Source organism: Phyllobates terribilis, unplaced genomic scaffold (genome assembly GCF_046119375.1).
Source record: "Phyllobates terribilis strain yellow unplaced genomic scaffold, ASM4611937v1 Scaffold_4__5_contigs__length_816908805, whole genome shotgun sequence".
Lineage (NCBI taxonomy): Eukaryota > Metazoa > Chordata > Amphibia > Anura > Dendrobatidae > Phyllobates > Phyllobates terribilis.
Window position 1 is genome coordinate 222,408,379 of NW_027362764.1, and position 21,943 is coordinate 222,430,321.

Consider the following 21,943-nt stretch of genomic DNA (forward strand, 5'->3'; position numbering starts at 1 on the left):
GGCTGGGATTATTTTGAATAAAGCGGGGCTCGGGATTGGGAAGAATGCTCGGGTGGGCCAGCTTAAGGAGGATAGAGGGAGGATATATAAAAGAGGGAGGCGGGACCTTGCCATTCATTCAGGAAGTCAAGTAAAGAAGTCCCTCCCACCCACCCTTATGTTGTAGAACGGCTTTGGTAGGGAATGTTTGTTTTATAGTTGTGAGCGTGTTGTGGGTAGTGGTGTTTGTATCATTATTAAAAAAAATGGAATAGTTGTTGGGAACTTGTCGCAGTGGCTTTATGGCGGGGGGTGGGGTTCTTGCAGTTGGGTAAACAAATTGATGGTGGAATGATTTTGGTACAATCACAGGCACTTTTAATTGGAATGGGGGATCTGGCATTTGTTTTGGGCTCTGGACGGGGTTTTACCTTGGGAGCTTTTTCGGTGGCTAATCTTTCACGGTTTGAGTTTTAGTCTTATTCATGCCAGATCTATTAGCTCTAAGAACCCTCCCCTCATATTTATTTGTTTTATAACACTGTGAAATATTTTATGTTGTTTGTTAAATTATCCAAAATTAAAGGAGCAGTGTTTTTATTTGGGGGGAAAAAAGGTTTAATTCTAAAGAGGAAGCCGGATTGGCCGTACACGGTCATGTGTAACTTGAAGGTTGTGTGTGTTATGTGGTATGTGTGTATCATACAGTGTGTGTTATGGAATGTGTTTGTATGTGTGTGAGTGTGTGTGTCTGTGTACACTTCCCTTTATTAAACTACCTGCATTATCTTAAACAATATAATTTTATTACAATAAAATAAATGATTGTGCTGACCACTAAAGTACAACAAAACAATAATATGGCATATGTACCTATAGCCGCAGTGTGTATCAATACCCCATCCTCAGCTGACCACCATGAGATTAGTTATTACCTATTAAACCATCTTAGCCAGAAGTATGAAATAAACTCTATCAATAACCCTGGAATCAGCTAATGTAGAAGTATCTGATGTCATTTATGCCTTTGGAAGCCGACCGTCTTGTACTCCTAGATCCGTAAGCCAATGGCATCAAAACCCTTCTTTTGTAATTCATAAGCAGAACCAATCAGTGCCTGCCATGTGTGCAGTTCTTGTCTAGTAACTGGTTAAATGTGCAGGCTCTGGCAAATGTTTCAGAGTGCAGTTCTAAATACAGATGTCCAAACTGGACCATCAATCAATCATGGAACCGCTTCAATTGCAGCTTACAAGGGCAGCTCATTAGTGGACAGTGATTTATAGCTCTGACATTTCCACTCATCATTGAAGCATAAGGTGAACAATTACTAATCAAGTTCCTAAAAATAACTGTAAATTTATATTAGAAATGTACATTTTGAAATAGCAATTCCTGTGATGCCCACTAGGTGGCAGCAATGATATTTTTTTCCTTTTTCTTTTCTTATTCGAAGGTTATAGAGTTGTTTCACTGTCACCAGAGGGAGTATTAGTTTAGTCTACAATTATCACATTATGTCCTTTATGTAATAAAGTATAAAAAGGACTAACTGTATATATGTTGGTGGTCAAGTCATAGAGCTTGAAAAACTGCAGTTTTGTTTTTTTTTTGAGATCCCTATTAAATAGAACCTGTCAGTACCATTAAGGTAGAAAAATTAAATAAATTGCTGTTTGGGGCAGCGGTCAGCAACCTGTGGCACTCCAGCTCTTGTGAAACCAGAACTCTCAGCATCACCTTATAGCCGCAGCCTTTGAGGTGGCTGGTAAGGAATTGTGTGAGTTATACAACAGTTGTTGTGTCGCTCCTTGATGTAGGGCATTAACAGAGTAATCAGCTTATAAGGAACACTGGTCACAGGCATTGCCCAGGAAATCTCAGGCATTCACTGTTGCATCCAAACATGCAGCGTGCTGATGCCTTTGCTTACAGAAGGGAAATGGCTGGGAATGAATGACACGTGATATTTCACCCATGACGTCTTGACTTTGAAGAGATGTCAGTTTAGCACTTATGGGTGGTGCTAGGTTGGAAATATTTTGGGTGGATCACTGCACTACTACTGGATTATTTTGGTCTGAAATAGTGATGAGCGAGCGTGTATTGTTAATTCAAGCGTGCTCGCCAAAAGAGTTAACAATACACGTTTGCTCATCACTAGTCTGAAACTAACATTAATTTTAATCCTAAATGTCTGCCTATTTAATGTCATAATCTAATCTCTTTTCTAATATACTTTAATTAAAAATTCCCTATCATTCCCTCACTATGCTATCTAACTGCTTTATTTTTTACTACTTCCTGTGTGATGACGCGTTTCTTTTGAGAAACCCCAGTGCATGCTAGGTACTCAAATAAGTCGTCATAAGAGTGCAGGACAGAGATCACGATCACTGTCACAGCCTCTGCCCCCACCCTGAAACGAAGCATCATCAGTGGCATCCATTTAAGAGGCTGGGCTAGTTTGTGCTCTACAGAGCAGTATGCGTCGGTTGTCAATTCAGTAGGATCTTGTCATTGTGCAATTTTGTTTTTAATGCACAGTGACAGTGCGCTCCCTCGCTGGCTCTGATCAGAAGTGACGAGCCTGCAAAAGAGCGCACTGTCAGTGTGCATTGTAAGGAGAAAACCCGGCAAGCATCCCCGTAATGATGATGTTTCATTTCAGGGTGGAGGCAGAGACTGAGGCAGTGACTGCAGACTATGGCTCCTGATGAAGACTTTTTTGAGTATCCCAGCATGCACTTGGTGCTCTCAAATGAAGCACCACCAAACAGTAAGTTGGTAAAACAAAAAATAAAGCAGTTAGAGAGAATAGTGAGGGAATGATACAGAATTTTAATTAAAATACATTGGAAAAGATATTAGATTATTACATTAGATAGACATTTAAAACTAAAATAAATGTTAGTGTCAGACCACCTCTTTAAAGGCCACATTCACATGGCTAAAAGGGAAAGAAGGAGTTGTATCTCAGAAACAGAGTCACAGAACAAGAGAAAAGCAGCGCCAAACTCAGGAGAATAGCACTATTTACACCAGGTAAAAGACATATTTTTGCCAAGTTAGAAGTCCTCTTTAATGTCTGTATTTGTGTCCACATTTGGCAAAAAAGGAGTTTAAATAAGTAAATATGGACATTAAAGGGTATATTGATGATCTATCTCCAGGATAGGTTATCGATATTAGAAAAATAGTAATCCAATTCCTAGCATTGTCCACCAACCAGCTGCATTAAAGGGAATTTGTCAGCAGGTTTTTTCTATTTAATCTGAGAGTAGCATAATATCAGGCAAGTGACCCTGATTCCAGCGATGTATCATTTAGTTTACTATGTGCTGCAGTTGCGAAACAATCAGAGTTCTTAGATTTAGCAGGAAGCAGAGCTGAGAATGCTAACCCCGCCCACATCACAGCTTTCTGTGCACATTGCCTATTGATAGTAAGCTGCTTATCACAGGAGAGGGTGGAGTCAGACCACTGCCCATGCGAGCACCAGTATGGCAGTGATATTCCCATGATAAAACCTTAATTTAAGGTAAACAACTGCACACAGCCTAAAAAGTGACACATTGCTGAAATCTGTGTTTCAGCCCCTACCTCCTGATGTCTCCAGATTACATAGCAAAAACCTTCCTACAGATTACCTTTAAACTCTGACGGCGGCTGAATTAAACATATTGAACGGAAATGCAAATTGCAGCTCCACTCAATGTGTAGCGGCCGCTGCTGGATACTGCACATTAGCTCCTATTCAATATGATATTGATGACCTCTCCTAGGGCTTGGTGCAAACCAGCGTATTTTCTCTCATCCGAGAGTATTGGGCCTGATTATGCTAATCACACTGTGATCAGAGTTTGAGCATAGTTTGATCAAATTTTCTCGCATGAGGAGAAGATGGAAAAAAAAACTCTCCATCTTCTCCATTTTGTCAGTCTGTGGAAATTGGACTGCACTCAGATGTCATTTGAGTGCAGCCCAATTGTTTTAATGGAGTCATTGACTTGCATGGCCAAGAGTGATACGATAATCGGATCCAACTCGGGCATGCTGCGATATTTTCCTTGGACAGACTCTGTCCAAGGAAAAAAATTGGACTTATGCACAGCCTCACATAATAACATTGGTCTGAGTGCGACCTGATAAGTTGTCGGATCCCACTCTGACCAAAAATACAGTCATCAGCACAAGCCCTAAGGGTAAGTCATCAATATCTGGATAACCCTTTAATGTTCAGACTCTGCCATATTCTGCATCCATATTTCTTTCAATTGTGTTCAATACACTCGTAGGAAAAAAGTTCCATGAGTGAAATAAATCCTCGCAGGATACAAAAATGTGTAATATCTCCAAAGAATGGAACAATTTACAGTAAATATTTCTATGCATTGCGGCACACATTTTCCTCTGTGGTTGCTGATTGCTGCAGTGGCAGGGTGCTACATCTGGTGCAACTCAGGGAACAAATCCTTTGACTTACACTCCTTTTTAAACATTCTAACATTTCGGTAATCTATGCAAGATATCTTCCCGAGAACGTGTGTGCTACAGTGTGAAACGCACTTCCACTTGTGAAAGCTCTAAGTCCTAACACTTATCTTTAAGGAAACATGCACTACACTTTATTAACTCATTCTGTGCTCTGATAAAAACATGCGGCCTCATGTATTCAAACCCCTAGCGGTGTATAATTTGATAGATAATGTTCTAAACAGGTATCGGCCAGTGTCTTAAAGGGGTGTTCTCAAGTTTGAAAGCTATCTCCTATTGAAATGATAGGGGATAGCATTCCGATCCCCCACTGATTCCAAGAAGCAGGGCTCTGGCTGAATAGAGCGGAGGTTGATCATGCGCGCTGCCTCTCCGTTCATTCTAATAAGAGGGTCAAAAAGAAGCCAATTACTGCTCTCGGCAATTTCCGTTAAAAATGAATGGAGTGGTAGAGTACATGATCGACCTCATTAATTGATCTGGTTGATATGAGATAATTTTTAAACTTGAGAATACCCCTTTAACTTAGCTTTAAAAAAAAAAAAAAAAAAAAAAAATCATCTTAACCCTTAATGACCAAGCCATTTTTCATTTTCTGGAATTCTGTTATTCCTCTCCTTCTTCTAAGTGCAATAACATTTTTATTATTTTTTGTGTTTTTACAGGACGAGTTGTAGTTTTCAGTGACACCTTTCATTTTACCATACAATGTACTGAAAAATTGTTAAAAAAATTCAATGTGCTGTGAAATGGGAAAAAAAAACATGATTCCTCCATTTTTTTGTGTGATTTGGGGTATGGGGCAGGCTCTATATGCTGACACCTGACGTGTGACATGCTATTATGCAACATGTCAATAGGGGTATCTCCCTTCGGTCAATCTTGCTGTCTGCTGGCTGTTGTGAAGTGTAATCCACAGCAGAGACTCTCAAATGTATTTCAGGGAGTGGGGTGAGTCTTTGTCCCTCTGATCCTGCTCTGCTGTCTGTCAAACTGTATACAGGCATACAAGCATGGATAGTTTTCAATTTGGGGCAGGCAAGCCAATGAAAAATGTCAGAAGTAATATATGCTCAGAAGTAAGGCCAGTTTCACACGTCCGGATATTTCCGGTACCGGAAAAAAAGGTACCAGAGATATCCGTGTGCCCGTGTGTCCCTGTGTGTTTTATGTGTGGCATCCGTGTGCCGCATCTGGATCACACGGATGGGCACCTGGGAATCAGCACTACAGGTAGCGCTGTTCCCAGGTGCCGGTGCTGAACGCTGCCCTCATCATGGTTCCCTGCCGGCGCTGTGATCAGCACCAGCAGGGACCATGATGAGGGTAGTAGTAGTGTACCCACCTGTAAAATTAAGACTAAAATAATAAAATACTTATACTCACCTCTCCTAGGTGTCCCCCGCTGTCATCCATGTGACTGCTGCTGCAGGGAAGCCGGGGAGAATGAGTCACTCCAGAGCTGCAGCTCAGGAATGGTGTCCTGTCACTCACTGAGCGCAGCTCCGGAACCGCTCATTCTCCCCGGCTTCTCTGCAGCAGCGGTCGCTATTCTTTAAAAAAAAAAAAAAAAAATCATATTAACCCTTAATGACCAAGCCATTTTTCATTTTCTGGAATTCTGTTATTCCTCTCCTTCTTCTAAGTGCAATAACATTTTTATTATTTTTTGTGTTTTTACAGGACGAGTTGTAGTTTTCAGTGACACCTTTCATTTTACCATACAATGTACTGAAAAATTGTTAAAAAAATTCAATGTGCTGTGAAATGGGAAAAAAAAACATGATTCCTCCATTTTTTGTGTGATTTGTCTTTACAGTATTTATTGTGCAGTAAAAATGACCTGGCAATGTGATTCTTCATTACATTACAGTGATACTAAATGTATATGTAATGCCAGTGATGTACTACTCTGCCATAGGTCACACACGTGTGGTGTGCGGGTATCAACACTTCAGTAAGGCAGGAATAAAAGTAAAATAAATGTACTTTCTGATGCCAGGGTGCACTGTATTAACTTCTGTTTCCTGGTGTGATGGTATGTTGTGCACCCGATAGTCCAGAAAACAGAGAGATGGGTAGGCTATTGATAAACTTTACTTCTTGCAAATACAGGTAAATCCAGACAGATGATTCAGCAGAGTTTCTATGTCAATGCAGCAAGCACAGTTACTTCCAGTATGATAATGCAGATCCATAAATGGTGCAGTGATTCCTGAGTCCTAGCTTCTGCTTATCTGTACAGTCCTTATCACACCAGAGATCTGAGCTTCCATACCTGATCCTCAGCTTATCACAGGCAGGACCAGACACCACATGATGTCTCCTCCTCTCTCCTTCTCACTGAGCTAAGCTCAGGATGACCTTGGTCAAGTGGTATAACCAAAGGGAAACATAAACATTGTGCACACATAATGAGGAAGAAGATGACACTGCTACATCTTAAAGGGATATACACATACAACTTTGGGGCACTACATATATATATGCGATATATATATATACACACACTATATACGGTGTATATATATATATGCATATATATATATATATATATATATACACATTCACATGTTTGATTTACATACATACATTTGTTTTTGTTTTTTATTAAAGTGATTAAAAAAAATGGAATTTTGAATTAAAGAAATTGGCGCGAGTCACCATTTTCTGAGACTTGGAACTTTTTGATTTTTCCATCGATGGACCTGTCTGAGGGCTTGTTCTTTGGGTGATAAGATGATATTTTTATTTATACCCTTTTTTTGGTAGATATAATGTTTGAATCCCTTTTTATTGCAATTTTTTTTCCTGAGGTGTTTTGATTTTTTTTTCTTATGGCATTTACTGTTTTAGGTAATTAATTTCATGCTTGAAAAGAACTGACTTTTATTAATGTGGAAACTCTAAATATTTTTTTTCCTTATTTTTGAAGAGGGGGGGGAGGTTTTCATTTCCCTTTGGATACTTGAACTTTTTATTGATCGCTTTTTTTTTTATAAACTGCAATACAATAGTATTATAGTATGTAGACAAAATTACGTTCTGCTATGAAGACCAGCCACAAGCAGGAATGACAACCCATCGCTCTCAGCAATTGAGTTGTGGCGGCCAATGGGAACCAGTTCACGTATTCAATGGTGATCATATTATTGAGATGCCATTATCAGTGATTGATAGCGGCATATACAGGATCGCTGCTATTACAGCAAATTGCCAGTGGCGTATTACAGCACACATCTCCGGGGTATGGGGCAGGCTCTATATGCTGACACCTGACGTGTGACATGCTATTATGCAACATGTCAATAGGGGTATCTCCCTTCGGTCAATCTTGCTGTCTGCTGGCTGTTGTGAAGTGTAATCCACAGCAGAGACTCTCAAATGTATTTCAGGGAGTGGGGTGAGTCTTTGTCCCTCTGATCCTGCTCTGCTGTCTGTCAAACTGTATACAGGCATACAAGCATGGATAGTTTTCAATTTGGGGCAGGCAAGCCATTGAAAAATGTCAGAAGTAATATATGCTCAGAAGTAAGGCCAGTTTCACACGTCCGGATATTTCCGGTACCGGAAAAAACGGTACCAGAGATATCCGTGTGCCCGTGTGTCCCTGTGTGTTTTATGTGTGGCATCCGTGTGCCGCATCTGGATCACACGGATGGGCGCCTGGGAATCAGCACTACAGGTAGCGCTGTTCCCAGGTGCCGGTGCTGAACGATGCCCTCATCATGGTTCCCGGCCGGCGCTGTGATCAGCACCAGCAGGGACCATGATGAGGGTAGTAGTAGTGTACCCACCAGTAAAATTAAGACTAAAATAATAAAATACTTATACTCACCTCTCCTAGGTGTCCCCCGCTGTCATCCATGCGACTGCTGCTGCAGGGAAGCCGGGGAGAATGAGTCACTCCAGAGCTGCAACTCAGGAATGGTGTCCTGTCACTCACTGAGCGCAGCTCCGGAACCGCTCATTCTCCCCGGCTTCTCTGCAGCAGCGGTCGCTATTCTTAATTTTACAGGTGGGGACACTGAGAGTACACTACTACTACTACCTTCATCATGGTCCCTGTTGGTGCTGACCACAGCGCCTGTAGGGAACCATGATGAGGGCGGCGTTCGGCAACAACGCTTGGGAACAGCGCAATTCCCAGGCGCCGGTACGTGTCACACGGATGACACAAGGATGTCATCCGTGTGGTACGTTTTGTGGACCGTGTGTCCACAAAAAAACGGACTTGTCTCCGTATGGAGCACACGGACACAAGGTCTGCAAAAACACATTGAGGTGTGCACAGACCCATTCATCTGAATGGGTCTGGATGTGTCAGTGTCTCCAGTACGTGTGGAAACTGTCACTGTGAAAGAGCCCTAACAGTAAGTTCCAGCAACTATAGTGATGTCAGAATGCCGATGAACTTCCCATTCTAAAAAAAAAGTTTCAGTACATATTAGAAAAATATGTACATCAAAAGCAGTATTGACTTATTGTGAAGGGTGATATCAGCAAGACCATGATTTTCTGTAGGTTTTATAGGAAAGGTATGCTTTAATGGGGCTAGGAGGTCACATTGCTTCTATAATATTATTTCCGGAAATCAGAAGTTCATGTAATTATATTAATTTTTTTCTTAAAGGGAATGTGTCATTCCAAAAATATGCATTTTTTTAATTATTTATGTTAAACAGTGATGTTTTTTAAATCATTATAACAAAAGGAATGTGTCAGCAGGTTTTTGCTATCTAATCTGAGAGCAGCATGTTGTAGGGGCTCAGACCCTGATTCCAGTGATGTGTCTTTTACTGGGCTGTGTTTTGCTGTTTCAATAAAATCAGTGTGTTATCAGCAGAAGATTATCACTACAGGACTAGGTGTCTTGTGCCTCCTAGTCAACTGCTCTGTGTAACCAACCCCCATCACCGATTGGTAGCTTTCTGTCAATGTAAAGTGTACACAGAAATCAGCCAATCAGTGGTGTGGGCGGCGCTCTACACAGCTCAGCATTCTGAGCACTGCTAGATCTGCAGCAGAAAAAACAGTGATTGTATCAAAATGGCAGCATGCAGACCAGCAAGTGACACATCACTGGAATCAGGATCTCAGCCCCTACATCATGCTGCTCTCAGATTACACCGCAAAAACCTGGTAACAGATTCCCTTTAAGAAAACCTTAAACTTAAGAACTTGCAGTTTTGGTCACAATGTATTTTATTTTTTTGCCATCTACTGTATCAGTTAATCATCACAGGCAGAAATACAGTAACAGGTATCATTTTTGTCCTTATAATACATGTTCCACTATTCAAAACTGGGTGATGTCAAAGCTCAGCTCATCTCACCTCAGCGCAGGTCAGAGAGCATGCCTGAAATACTCTCCAATAGGACTCAATGAACATCTCTAGTCTACTGCATCCTGTGTGCATGAATGCTGTTAATGTTAATTGTGTACAGAAAAAAATATATACATAGCTTTGATGACTGCTTTGCACACTCTTGGCATTCTCTTGATGAACTTCAAGAGGTAGTCACCAGAAATGGTCTTCCAACAATCTTGAAGGAGTTCCCAGAGATGCTTAGCACTTGTTGGCCCTTTTGCCTTCACTCTGCGATCCAGCTCACCCCAAACCATCTCGATTGGGTTCAGGTCTGGTGTGTTTTTTAGCCCAAACAAGTCTCTTCTGCTTGTTGCCTGTCCTTAGCAGTGGTTTCCTGGCAGCTATTTTACCATGAAGGCCAGCTGCACAAAGTCTCCTCTTAACAGTTGTTGAAGAGATGTGTCTGCTGCTAGAACTCTGTGTGGCATTGACCTGGTCTCTAATCTGAGCTGCTGTTAACCTGCGATTTCTGAGGCTGGTGACTCGGATAAACTTATCCTCAGAAGTAGAGGTGACTCTTGGTCTTCCTTTCCTGGTGCAGTCCTCATGTGAGCCAATTTCTTTGTAGCGCTTGATGGTTTTTGCAACTGCACTTGGGGACACATTCAAAGTTTGCCCAATTTTTCGGACTGACAGACCTTCATTTCTTAAAGTAATGATGGCCACTCATTTTTCTTTACTTAGCTGCTTTTTTCTTGCCATAATACAAATTCTAACAGTCTATTCAGTAGGACTATCAGCTGTGTATCCACCAGACTTCTGCACAACACAACTGATGGTCCCAACCCCATTTATAAGGCAAGAAATCCCACGTATTAAACCTGACAGGGCACACCTGTGAAGTGAAAACCATTTCCGGTGACTACCTCTTGAAGCTCATCAAGAGAATGCCAAGAGTGTCCAAAGCAGTCATCAAAGCAAAAGGTGGCTACTTTGAAGAACCTAGAATATAAGACATATTTTCAGTTGTTTCACACTTTTTTGTTAAGTATATAATTCCACATGTGTTAATTCATAGTTTTTATGCCTTCAGTGCGAATGTACAATTTTCAAAGTCATGAAAATACAGAAAAGTCTTTAAATGAGAAGGTGTGTCCAAACTTTTGGTCTGTACTGTATACATACTGTATATATATATATATATATATATACATATATATACATAATAGACACATATATATATATATATATATATATATATATATATATATATATATACATATATAAAATCTCCAATAAGAAAATAAAAACAATCTAGAGATAAAGAATATATCACTATATGGTTTTAATAGTCACAAAACAACATAGGAAGCATTCCCTTTAAGGATGGACTGATTTTCAGCTAAGTTCACCTTACACAGATTTCCCAGGAGTTCACAATTTGTATGCTATTTGGATTCATTTGGGTAATTATTTGGCCACGTTTGAAAATGACTGTTGAGGGCATAATAGATAAATCAATGCTTCCATTATATTCTATGAATGATGAATCAGGCAAATATTTTCTTAATCTCTACTTGCAATATATCATTAAGGGAAGATGGAATTTTCCCCACCTTTCAGAAGTCTGCCATCCTACTTTCTCTATGAAATTAAGTAACTCCCACCGCCTCCAAAAATCCATCTGTAAATAGTTCTCCAAGAAGGTGGGGGAGGAGGGGTGTGCAGGTGCAGGAACAATTTCTTTCTCTTTGTCTATATCAGTGGCATACCATATAGGCAGACACCTGACTCATAAGTGTTCTTAGTATAGGCCATATTTCTGATAAATTTGCTATATATATATATATTTTTTTTTAAGGTACAGCAAAATGTGAGAAATAACATTTGTTTTCTATGTCTGGCTTTTTCTATGAACCCTACCATTGACAAATATAACAAGTTAAAAATATTTTTTTTCCTTGCAGAAGTGTTCCATCCCATATGACAAAATTAGAATTGTTTCATCCCGGGAGCTCTTTGAGCTGAGTGCATGCACAATAATGCTTACAGCAGGTCTCTTCACTCAGATGGAGTGTCAAAAATACATCAAGCATATGATGCTATCAGCAAAATTTGGTTTACATCAAAGTCTGTCTCAGCACATGAAAAACATGCTTCCATTTACTGGCTCAAAAGGAACCATATGGAAATCACTGATGTAAAAATAAAACCAGCCAGAGTTGGCACTAGAAAATGTTGGCCTGAGGGGCAAGAAATAAATGCATCCAAAATGCTGTATTATGGGCAGTGATAATTGCAATGCTATTCTGCTACAAAAGAGATCTTAAATGGAATCTGTTAGCAGGATTTCACCCCCCATACTATATACAGTCATGGCTGAAAGTGTTGGCACCCTTGAAATTGTTCCAGAAAATGAATATTTCTCCCACAATATTATTGCAATTACACATATTTTGTTATACACATGTCTATTTCCTTTGTGTATATTGGAACAACACAAAAAAACTGTGAAAAAAGGCAAATTGGATATAATTTCTCACAAAACCCCAAAAATGGACTGGACAAAATTATTGCCAGCTTTCCAAAATAAATGGGTAAATAACTGTTTTTAAGCATGTTATGCTCGTTCAAATTCACCTGTTGCTAGTATCAGGTGTGGGCAATATGAAAAACACACCTGAAACCAGATAAAAAGGGGACTAAATCTTTGCATTGTGGGTCTGTGTTTGCCACACTAAGAATGGAGAACAGTAAGAGGAGAAGAAAATTGTCTGACAACTTGAAAATCAAAATTGTTGAACAATATCAACAATCTCAAGGTTACAAGTCCATCTCCAGAGATGTTGATGTTCCTTTGTCCACGGTGCACAACGTAATCAAAAAGTTTACAACACATGGCACTGTAGCTAATCTGCCTGGACGTTGACGGCAGAGAAAAATTGACAAAAGGTTGCACTTGCAATCCAGGAATGATAGTCTGGATGGTGGATAAGCAGCCTCAATCAAGTTCCAAAGAAATTCAAACTGTCCTGCAGGCTCAGGGTGCATCAGTATCAGCGCGAACTATAAGTCTACATTGGAATGAAATGAAATGCTATGGGAGGAGACCTAGGAGGGCCCCACTTGTGACACAGAGACATAAAAAAGATAGACTGCAGTTTGCCAAAATGTAAGTAAGAAAAAATCCTTCTGGGAAAGCGTCTTGTGGACAGATGAGACCAAGATAGAGCTTTTTTTTTAAAGCTCATCATTCTACTTTTAACCGAAAATGGAATGAGGTCTACAAAGAAAAGAACACAGTACCTACAGTCAAATATGGTGGAGGTTCAATAATGTTTTGGGATTATTTCGCTGCCTCTGGCACTGGGTGCCTTGATTGTATGCAAGGCATCATGAAATCTGAAGATTACCAATGAATTTTCGGTTGCAATGTAGTGCTCAGTGTCAGAAAGCTGGGTTTGCGTTCTAGGTCATGGGTCTTCCAGCAGAACAATGACTCCAAACATACTTCAAGAAGGACCCAGAAATGAATGGAAACAAAGCACTGAAAAGCTCTTAAGTGCCCAGTAATGAGTCCGACTCTAAATTCCATTGAACATCAGTGGAGAGATCTTAAAATTCCTGTTGGGAGAAGGCACCCTTCAAATATGAGACAGATGGAGCAGTTTGCTAAAGAACAGTGGTCCAAAATTACAGTTGAGAAATGTAAGAAGCTTGTTGATGGTTATAGGAAGCGATTGATTTCAATTATTTATTCCAAAGGGTGTGCAACAAAATATTAAGAACCTATATTTTTCTTCTTGGCAGAACTTCATACACTTATTAGAGAACTAATAAGTCTTCCTTCTCAAAGCTTGTATCTAAAGGTATTAATGGGAACCTGCCACCTGATTCATGATTTAGTCACCGGTTGCTCTATTGCAGCCGTGTATGTTTTATTCTGAAATGATGCAAAGCCAGCGGGGAATTATGGCTCCGATTCATCAAGACCAGTGTTGTTTATGCCAGTCTTGATAAGGGGGTGTGTTGGAGTCAGAGACCTCTAATTCATTAAGATGAGCCTCTAGAGAATAGAGTAAGATTTGTAGCTATGCCACAGCTCATCATGAGTTAGATGAGCATGCATTGCCAATCCCCTTCTGCCGCCATCCCACCCCAGCTACGCTTATTTTAGTGGAGCTGTCTAGGCCTGACATGAAAACGCCAAAAGTCACAAAATTTTGCCCAACTACATGGTGCGCAAAAAAATTGTTACTTGCGTTTTATGTCAGATTACTAGCGTAATTGCTTTGCTGAATCAGGGCGTATGTGTCTCTGCTAACTAGTACAAAGCATGTCTCCAGCGGCTTCTCCCGCCCAGTTCCCGCAAGACAGACAGGTCTCTCCCTTTCTGTATACAGAGGAAGAGACCCATCAGTCCAAAGGATCAGGGTGCCCACTGGTCTCGAACAAGTCATACAAGACACCTATCCCCCGTCTGGCCTTTCAAAGTATGCTGCTAGATTTTGAATCATTCTGTTGAGGTTCGGGCAACATGAATTAGATGACAGGTCCTCTTTAAAGCTAAAAAAATCTGTGATTGAAAATATTTTTGGCTGGTTACATTACAGGTTTTCCAGGGTTAGAAACAAGCAGACAAGTAAGTTGACCTTCAACAAATTGAGAAAAGTAGATATAACTTACATCATACATATGCCTTAGAAAATGGTAAATAAGTCTTAAATGTTACATTAAATGCAAATAAATGCAGTACCTTGTACAGTATTGGTAATTTGGTAATGCATTTAATTAATGTCTAAGCATACTGAAGAACTAAACTTTTAGGGTGCCCTGCGGCTAGCATAAGTGTGCTGCACAGTTTTGCCTTGTGTGCTTTCGGAGCACAGTACCGCTAGGTTACAGCACCAAGAGACTATCAGTCTTCTGATAATTATTTTTTAAAACTCACAGATAACAATATAAAATGGAAGTAAGGAAACTGTACTTACAGCATGATGATATTGGTACACTAATAGCCAGGAATATCCATGCAATATCCACTTTGCTAAGACAAATGGTCTCTCTGTGTTGGGGTTGAGTGCCATCCTCTGTTACATGGGAAATATTGCCAGGAACCCCAGGTCTCCATGTTCCTGCAGGAACTAGCCTATTTAGAAAATTTCCTGTTGCTGTGGACCCAGCTGTAGACATGATAATGGGACTCCTTGTAGTTGCATCCATAGACAAAAACACTGGTACTACGGTAGCATTTTCCGGTACCATTTGCTGTTTTGGAACAGTACTCTCTGTGGCTCTTTGTACCAGTGTAGTGGTCTTTGAAATTGAAGGGGTTGGTGTAAATGTGGTCATTCTCATAGTAGTGTGTGAGGTTCCATTTACTTGTCTTACAGAGAACAAGGAGCCATTTCTATTTAGTACTTCCCATAGTTTATAATGATGGGGCTTAAAAGGCACTGACACGGATTCAGTGTTCTGTGACACCCCAGTGACAGGATCTGGTGAGCCCACCGTCTGTTCCTCTTGAGAAAGACTTTGTAGGGTGCCAACAAAATGAAAAGTGTCTGTAAGGAGTCCATAAATAGTGCTAGTATGGTCAGTGGTAGTTGTAGTCCTCAGTGGTAAGCTTGAATGGAGATCTGGGTTGAGGTAAGTTGCAGTAGACTCCGTCAACTCCTCTTTCACATTTTGAACGGTTTTCCTTTTATTGTGTGCATTTCCTGAATTTGTAACACCCTGAATATTGACAAATGGTGTTGCCATAAGCCTGTCACTGTAATCAACACCTTTACTGTGAAAAGGAGGCACTACATCTGCAGGTTTTACAGACAGCCTTGCTCCCGGCCTCGCAGACTTCCTAACAAGTCCAGAGCTGAGACTTGGCATTACCATTGCTGCATTTGTACTTGTTTCCTCCAGTAAGTGATAAGACGGTAAAGTTGGGAATTGTTCCTTAACTGAAAATACTTTTCTCTCTGCCTGTGCCAAAACGAGTAGAATACCTATGAGAAAAAGCAAAACGTGTTGATCAGAAAAATGAACCCAAAATGTTTGAAAAATGCAGTTTACATATATTGTAATGGATCATTGAATTGCCAGGACATGCTATCACTTTATTATCATGGCGGTCTGACATCTGGAAACCCACCAGTGCTTAAATTTCATAGGCTGCAGTGATGATTTAGGGCTAATTTGTCCCTGAACAGCACCACTCTGTGGAAGGAACTGCAACAAGCCCCTTTCACTTTATTAGGGGGTGCCCTGCTGTTCCCTGCAAAACTGCATGTCCAGATGCTGCTATACAAAAAAGAGTTGAAGAAAATGCTGCAGTCTCTTCATTCTCAGCTTTGTTGGGGTTCCCAGATATCGAAACCCTCATGATAATAAAATAATGGAATATACAATTTTAAAATTTACTGAGTTATTTAGTCTTGAAATAGGAAACATATGGGCAACCTAATTACAGCAGAAAAAAAATATTACAAAAATCAATATCGGGTTTTTATCTGATGATCATTTCATACTCAGACCTGTATCCACAACCAGGAGGCATCTACTACATCTACAGGAAAGAAGCGTTCTACATCAACTTAGAAGAAAAAGTCTCCAAAGAATATGAGATAAATGTCTGATAGACATCCTGGCAGAGAGTGGATGGAGAGGTGGCCGCAGCTCTCTTCACTAGGAGTTCTAGGCATCCCAAGCCAATAAAGGATTACAAAATAGAGGAGTTGGAGTGTATGTCATGTCAATTTTAAAAGAACTACTTGTATAAATCTTATATATTTTACATTTAAATCATACCTATAGTTACATTTAGTAAAATATGTTATTAAGGGAAATTTACATTTCATTCTGCCTTTATACATTTTTTTGCAACTATTACATGTTAGACTGGAAGTAGGAGGAGGAGGGGGATGCAGCTGCAGTATCTCTCCCTTTGTTTCTCCTGTATGAGGGTCACCTTGCAGGCTTAGGCTGTGTGCCCACGATGTGTTTTTTAAGCGTTTCCGCAGCAGCAATTCTGCTGCAGAAATGCTTAAAAAACGCTTGGTAGAAGGCCAGCCATGTTCCCCAATGATGATCCGCATGTGCTGTGCACATGCTGCGGAAGTTTCCGCTGCGGATTATCATTGCGGAAAAAAACGCAGCACTACCAATTATTTTGCGGAAGCGTTGCGTTTTCGCCGCCATTGACTTGCATTGGAACGCATGGATTCCGCATCACTGGATCTGTACATGCGGATTCCATGCGTTTCAATGTGTCGATGGTACCCGGGTGTGGAGGACAGGAGACTCTCCTCCGGACCCAGGTACCATAGTACCTGTAAAAAAACGAATAAAATAAAAAATAAATATTATGCTTACCTTCTGATGGCCCCCGGTGTGCTTGTCTTCGCTTGCCGGCAGATCGCGGTGGACTCAAGGACCTGCGGTGACGTCATTTAGTCATGTGACGGCAGGTCCTTCAGTGTAGTGTACCGCGAGCTGCCGGCAAGCCGAGACGCATCGAATCAAGACTCCGGGGGCCATCGGAAGGTGAGTATAGATTTATTTTTTTATTTTTTACCATTCTTTAGGGTCACACTATATAAATCCATGCATTTTGCATGGATTTATATAGTGTGACCAAGTTGTCACGCACTTTCCAAGTGATGCTAAAATCGCTTGGAAAGCGCTTGACAAGCTTGTGGAAATGCATGTGAAGAACGCTTCACTTCCGCTTGTCCCTGGCACGAAAAACGCATGTACAATCCGCATGCGTTTTTTCTGCCAGGGAGATGCAGAAACGCTCAGGAAAAATAAGGAGCATTTCTGCATCGTGGGCACATAGCATTAGCTGGTTTGCGGGAGACTCATGGTATGTGAGAGTGGAGGCAGCTAATTGGCGAAGTACACAGCAACCTGACATCACACCAAGAAGCTTACCCACTGAGCACAGTTATAGAGAGAACATTAACATTTAGACTATGTGCCCACGATGCAGAAATGCAGCGCTTCCGCAAAATAATTGGTAGTGCTGCGTTTTTTTCCGCACTGATAATTGGGGAACATGGCAGGCCTTCTACCATGCATTTTTTAAGGGTTTCTGCAGCGGAATTGCCGCTGCGGAAACGCTTAAAAAATGCATCGTGGGCACACAGCCTTACAGAAATCAAATACCCAAGAAATGGAGGATATTATTATTTATTTATTATTACAGCACCATTTATTCCATGGCACTTTACATGTGAAAAAGGGGTATACATACAAGAACAATTACAATAATGTTGAACACAATGTGACAGCGACTGGTAGAGGAGGAGCGAGTTTCCTGCCCGCGAGGGCTCACAATCTAGTGAGGGTAGAGCTGGTCGTGCAGCGGTGTGGTGGAGCAGTGGTTACTGCAGGTTGTAGGCTTGTCGGAAGAGGTGGGTCTTCAGGCTCCTTTTGAAGGTTTCCACGGTAGGCGAGAGTCTGACGTGTTAGGGTAGAGAGTTCCAGAGTAGGGGGAAGCACAGGAGAAATCTTGTATGCGATTGTGGGAGGAGGAGATAAGAGGGGAGTAGAGAAAGAGATCTTGTGAGGATCGGAGGTTGCGTGCAGGTATGTAACGGGAGACTAGGTCAGAGATATATGGAGGAGATAGGTTGTGAATGGCTTTGTATGTCATGGTTAGGGTTTTGAACTGGACTCTCTGAGCAATGGGGAGCCAGTGAAGAGATTGACAGAGAGGAGAGGCCGGGGAATAGCGGGGGGACAGGTGGATTAGTCGGGCAGCAGAGTTTAGGATGGATTGGAGGGGTGCAAGAGTGTTGGAAGGGAGGCCGCAGAGCAGGAGGTTGCAGTAGTCAAGGCGGGAGATTATGAGGGCGTGCACTAGTGTTTTTGCAGATTCATGGTTGAGGAATGTGCGGATCCGTGAGATATTTTTGAGTTGGAGTCGGCAGGAAGTGGAAAGGGCTTGGATATGTGGTTTGAAGGAGAGTTCAGAGTCCAGGTTTACCCCAAGGCAGCGAGCTTGATGGACTGGGGAGAGTGGACAGCCATTGATGTTGATAGATATGTCAGTTGGGGGGGGTGAATGAGATGGTGGAAAGATGATGAATTCTGTTTTGTCCATGTTAAGTTTTAGAAATCTAGCAGAGAAGAAGCATGAAATGGCAGACAGACATTGTGGGATTTTGGTTAGTAAGGAGGTGATATCAGGTCCAGAGAGGTAGATCTGTGTGTCATCAGCATAGAGGTGATAATGAAAGCCATGAGACTCTATGAGCTGTCCCAGGCCTAAGGTGTAGATGGAGAAGAGCAGGGGTCCTAGAATTAAACCTTGGGGGACACTGACAGATAGGGGGCGAGATGAGGAGGTGGTGTGTGAGTGGGAGACACTGAATGTCCTGTCTGTTAGGTATGAGGAGATCCAGGATAGGGCCAAGTCTGTGATGCCGAGAGATGAGAGAGTTTGTAGCAAGAGGGAATGGTCCACTGTGTCGAAGGCAGATGACAGGTCTAGGAGGAGGAGGACAGAGTAGTGTCGCTTAGATTTGGCGGTTAGTAGGTCGTTGGTGACTTTAGTCAGTGCAGTTTCAGTAGAATGGTGTGGTCGGAAACCAGATTGTAGGCGGTCGAAGAGGGAGCAGGAGGAGAGGTGGGAGGACAGCTCAGAATGGATGTGTTGTTCCAGTAGTTTTGAGGCATAGGGGAGAAGTGATATGGGGCGATAGCTAGTCAGAGAGGATGGGTCAAAGGAGGGCTTTTTGAGGATGGGTGTGATTGAGGCATGTTTGAGGCATGAGGGGAAGACACCAGTTGTTAATGACAGGTTGAAGAGGTGGGCTAGGGCTGGGATGAAGATAGTGGTAAGGTTTGGGATGAGGTGGGACGGGATTGGGTCAATTTTACAGGTGGTGAGGTGTGATTTGGAGAGTAAAGAGGAAAGTTGATCTTCCGTAATGGTGGAGAAGGTGGTTTTGGAGAAGGAGGGTTGAGTAGGTGTGGGGAGGGGCTGTGGGGGCTTTAGGCAAAAGCTTTGTCTGATGGTGTCAATCTTCTGCTTGAAGAATGAGGCAAAGTCTTCGGCTGAAATAAGAGGAGAGGGAGGAGGCACTGGGGGACGGAGCAGAGAATTGAAGGTGTTGAATAGTTGTTTGGCGTTGTGAGACAGGGAGGATATGAGAGATGCGAAGTATGTTTGTTTTGCTGTAGTGAGTGTGGACTTGAAGGTAATGAGGGACTGTTTGAATGCGATGAAGTGCTCATTGGAGTGGGACCTTTTCCATCTACGCTCAGCAACCCTGGAGGCCCGTCGCAGTTCTTTAGTTAGGCTGGTGTGCCAGGGTTGTCTGTTGATTGTGCGAGCTTTGGTATGTGTGAGGGGGGCGACCGAATCGAGAGCTGCAGCTGTTGTGGTGTTGTATAAAGTGGCAGCAACATCTGCATCATGTAAGGAACTAATGTCTGTAAGAGGGAGAAGGGATTCAGAGAGTGAGTGTAGGTCGAGGTGTTTGAGATTTCTGCGAGGGTATGCAAGTTTGTGGAGTAGGGATTGTTGCCCTGGAGAGGAGAGGGTAGAGAATGTAAGTAGGTTGTGGTCAGAGAGAGGGAGAGGTGAGTTAGAGAGGTTAGATAGGGAACAGAGGCAGGTGAAGATGAGGTCCAGCGTGTGGCCATCTTTGTGAGTGTGTGTGGAAGACCACTGAGTAAGACCGAAGGAGGAAGTGAGGGATAGAAGCTTAGAGGCAGCTGAGAGGGAAGTGTCAATGGGGATGTTAAAGTCACCCATGAGAATAGTGGAGATGTCAACGGATGGGTATAAGGTTAGAAGGGTTACGAGAGTTTGGGATAGATTATGGGTAGGAGGTGGAAGTGATTGTGGGAATGTGGTGAGAAGGGCCGGGATGTGGAGAGATGTTATCGGCAGTAAGGAGGAGCAGAGAAAGTGTTAGCAGGAGAGAGCATGAGGTGGCTGTCTGTGTTTGGAAACAAAGGATTGTATGTTGAGGAATAGCTCTGAGGAGGAGGTGAGATGGGTGGGGAAAATGGAGGGAGAGATGAAGAGTTCATTACTAGGTGTAGGGATTAGGGGTGGTTGTAAGAAGTGAAGAATTAAGGGGGTGAGAGTGAAAACAAACACAAACATTGTTTACTGTGACTTAGTATCCCGTTACCTTCAGTTCACTTCAGGTTCAATTCAGGATTAATTGTTATTTCTCACACTTCAGCAATGGCCACACTTAAGGTGATGGACACAGACTAAAGTCTAACAGACTCCTGGCCCACAATATATTTGTAACAGAATGCATTCAGCTGTGAACCAGAGGGGAGTGGTCTGTGCTCATCTTGATCAGCTGATTAAGGCTGAACCAGATGCTGGATAGTCAAAGGTTAAGTAAACAAGGTCATAAATGAAAGTGGGGGGGGGGGTAGGTGGTGTAACTTGAAGAACATACCATTAGTAAATAGGAGCAAAGAGGATAGACACAACATGCCTGGTTACACCACATCTAACGTACTTAAGAAATTTCCTATATAACCCAAAAAGAAAACAAAACATCTTTAGCATTAATCTCATGAGACAGTTCGCACCTCATAAATAACTTGCTTTGTACATCTGGCCTAACACAATCCCACAATTTATTCTTTGGCTTCGGTTGCTTACTTTGTCATGCAGTCAATCACTGTAATTAAGTAACCATGAAACAATTTCAGCTTTGGAGGGTGGTGTAGTACTAACTCTTTTTAAAGAGAACAGCTGTATGTGAAGTCCTATTGTTTCATTGTTTCAATGCAAAAGTATTCAAATGAGCTGTCTCCTAGAGAGGAAATTTATTTTGCTGGTGTCTAATATTGAAGGTAGCTAACTTCTGAGTCAAAGTCTGAGGCCTTAAACAAGTTCAGCAACATGACCAGGGATGCTAACAAAACTGGGCACCTATCTGCAGAAGCAAGATAGAAAATAGTTTATTATCACTCAATTATCATAAGCATACATACAATGTACTACAGCACAACAGTATACAATGCAGAATGCAATAAAGTAGAAATACTGCTTACAGTAAAAGTTTCCCAAAACTTAATTCGTAACCCCATGCTAAATAAGTCAAACAGTAAATCATTATAGACTGTGATGAGGAATGAGTGATGGGAAGATTGGGATAAAAAGGTGATTTCACAGG

The 21,943-nt window shown here is 41.7% G+C and overlaps 1 protein-coding gene across 4 annotated transcripts in view; it reads right to left on the bottom strand.

Annotated features, from left to right (window-relative positions):
• Window positions 1–21,943, bottom strand: part of TMEM108 (transmembrane protein 108) — a 325,884-nt gene that overhangs the window by 20,471 nt on the left and 283,470 nt on the right. For all 4 annotated transcript variants that reach the window (XM_073676590.1, XM_073676589.1, XM_073676588.1 and 1 more), the window contains one exon: window positions 14,780–15,790. In XM_073676590.1, the coding sequence (XP_073532691.1) occupies window positions 14,780–15,790 (1,011 nt within the window). The remainder of the gene's footprint in view (window positions 1–14,779; window positions 15,791–21,943) is intronic.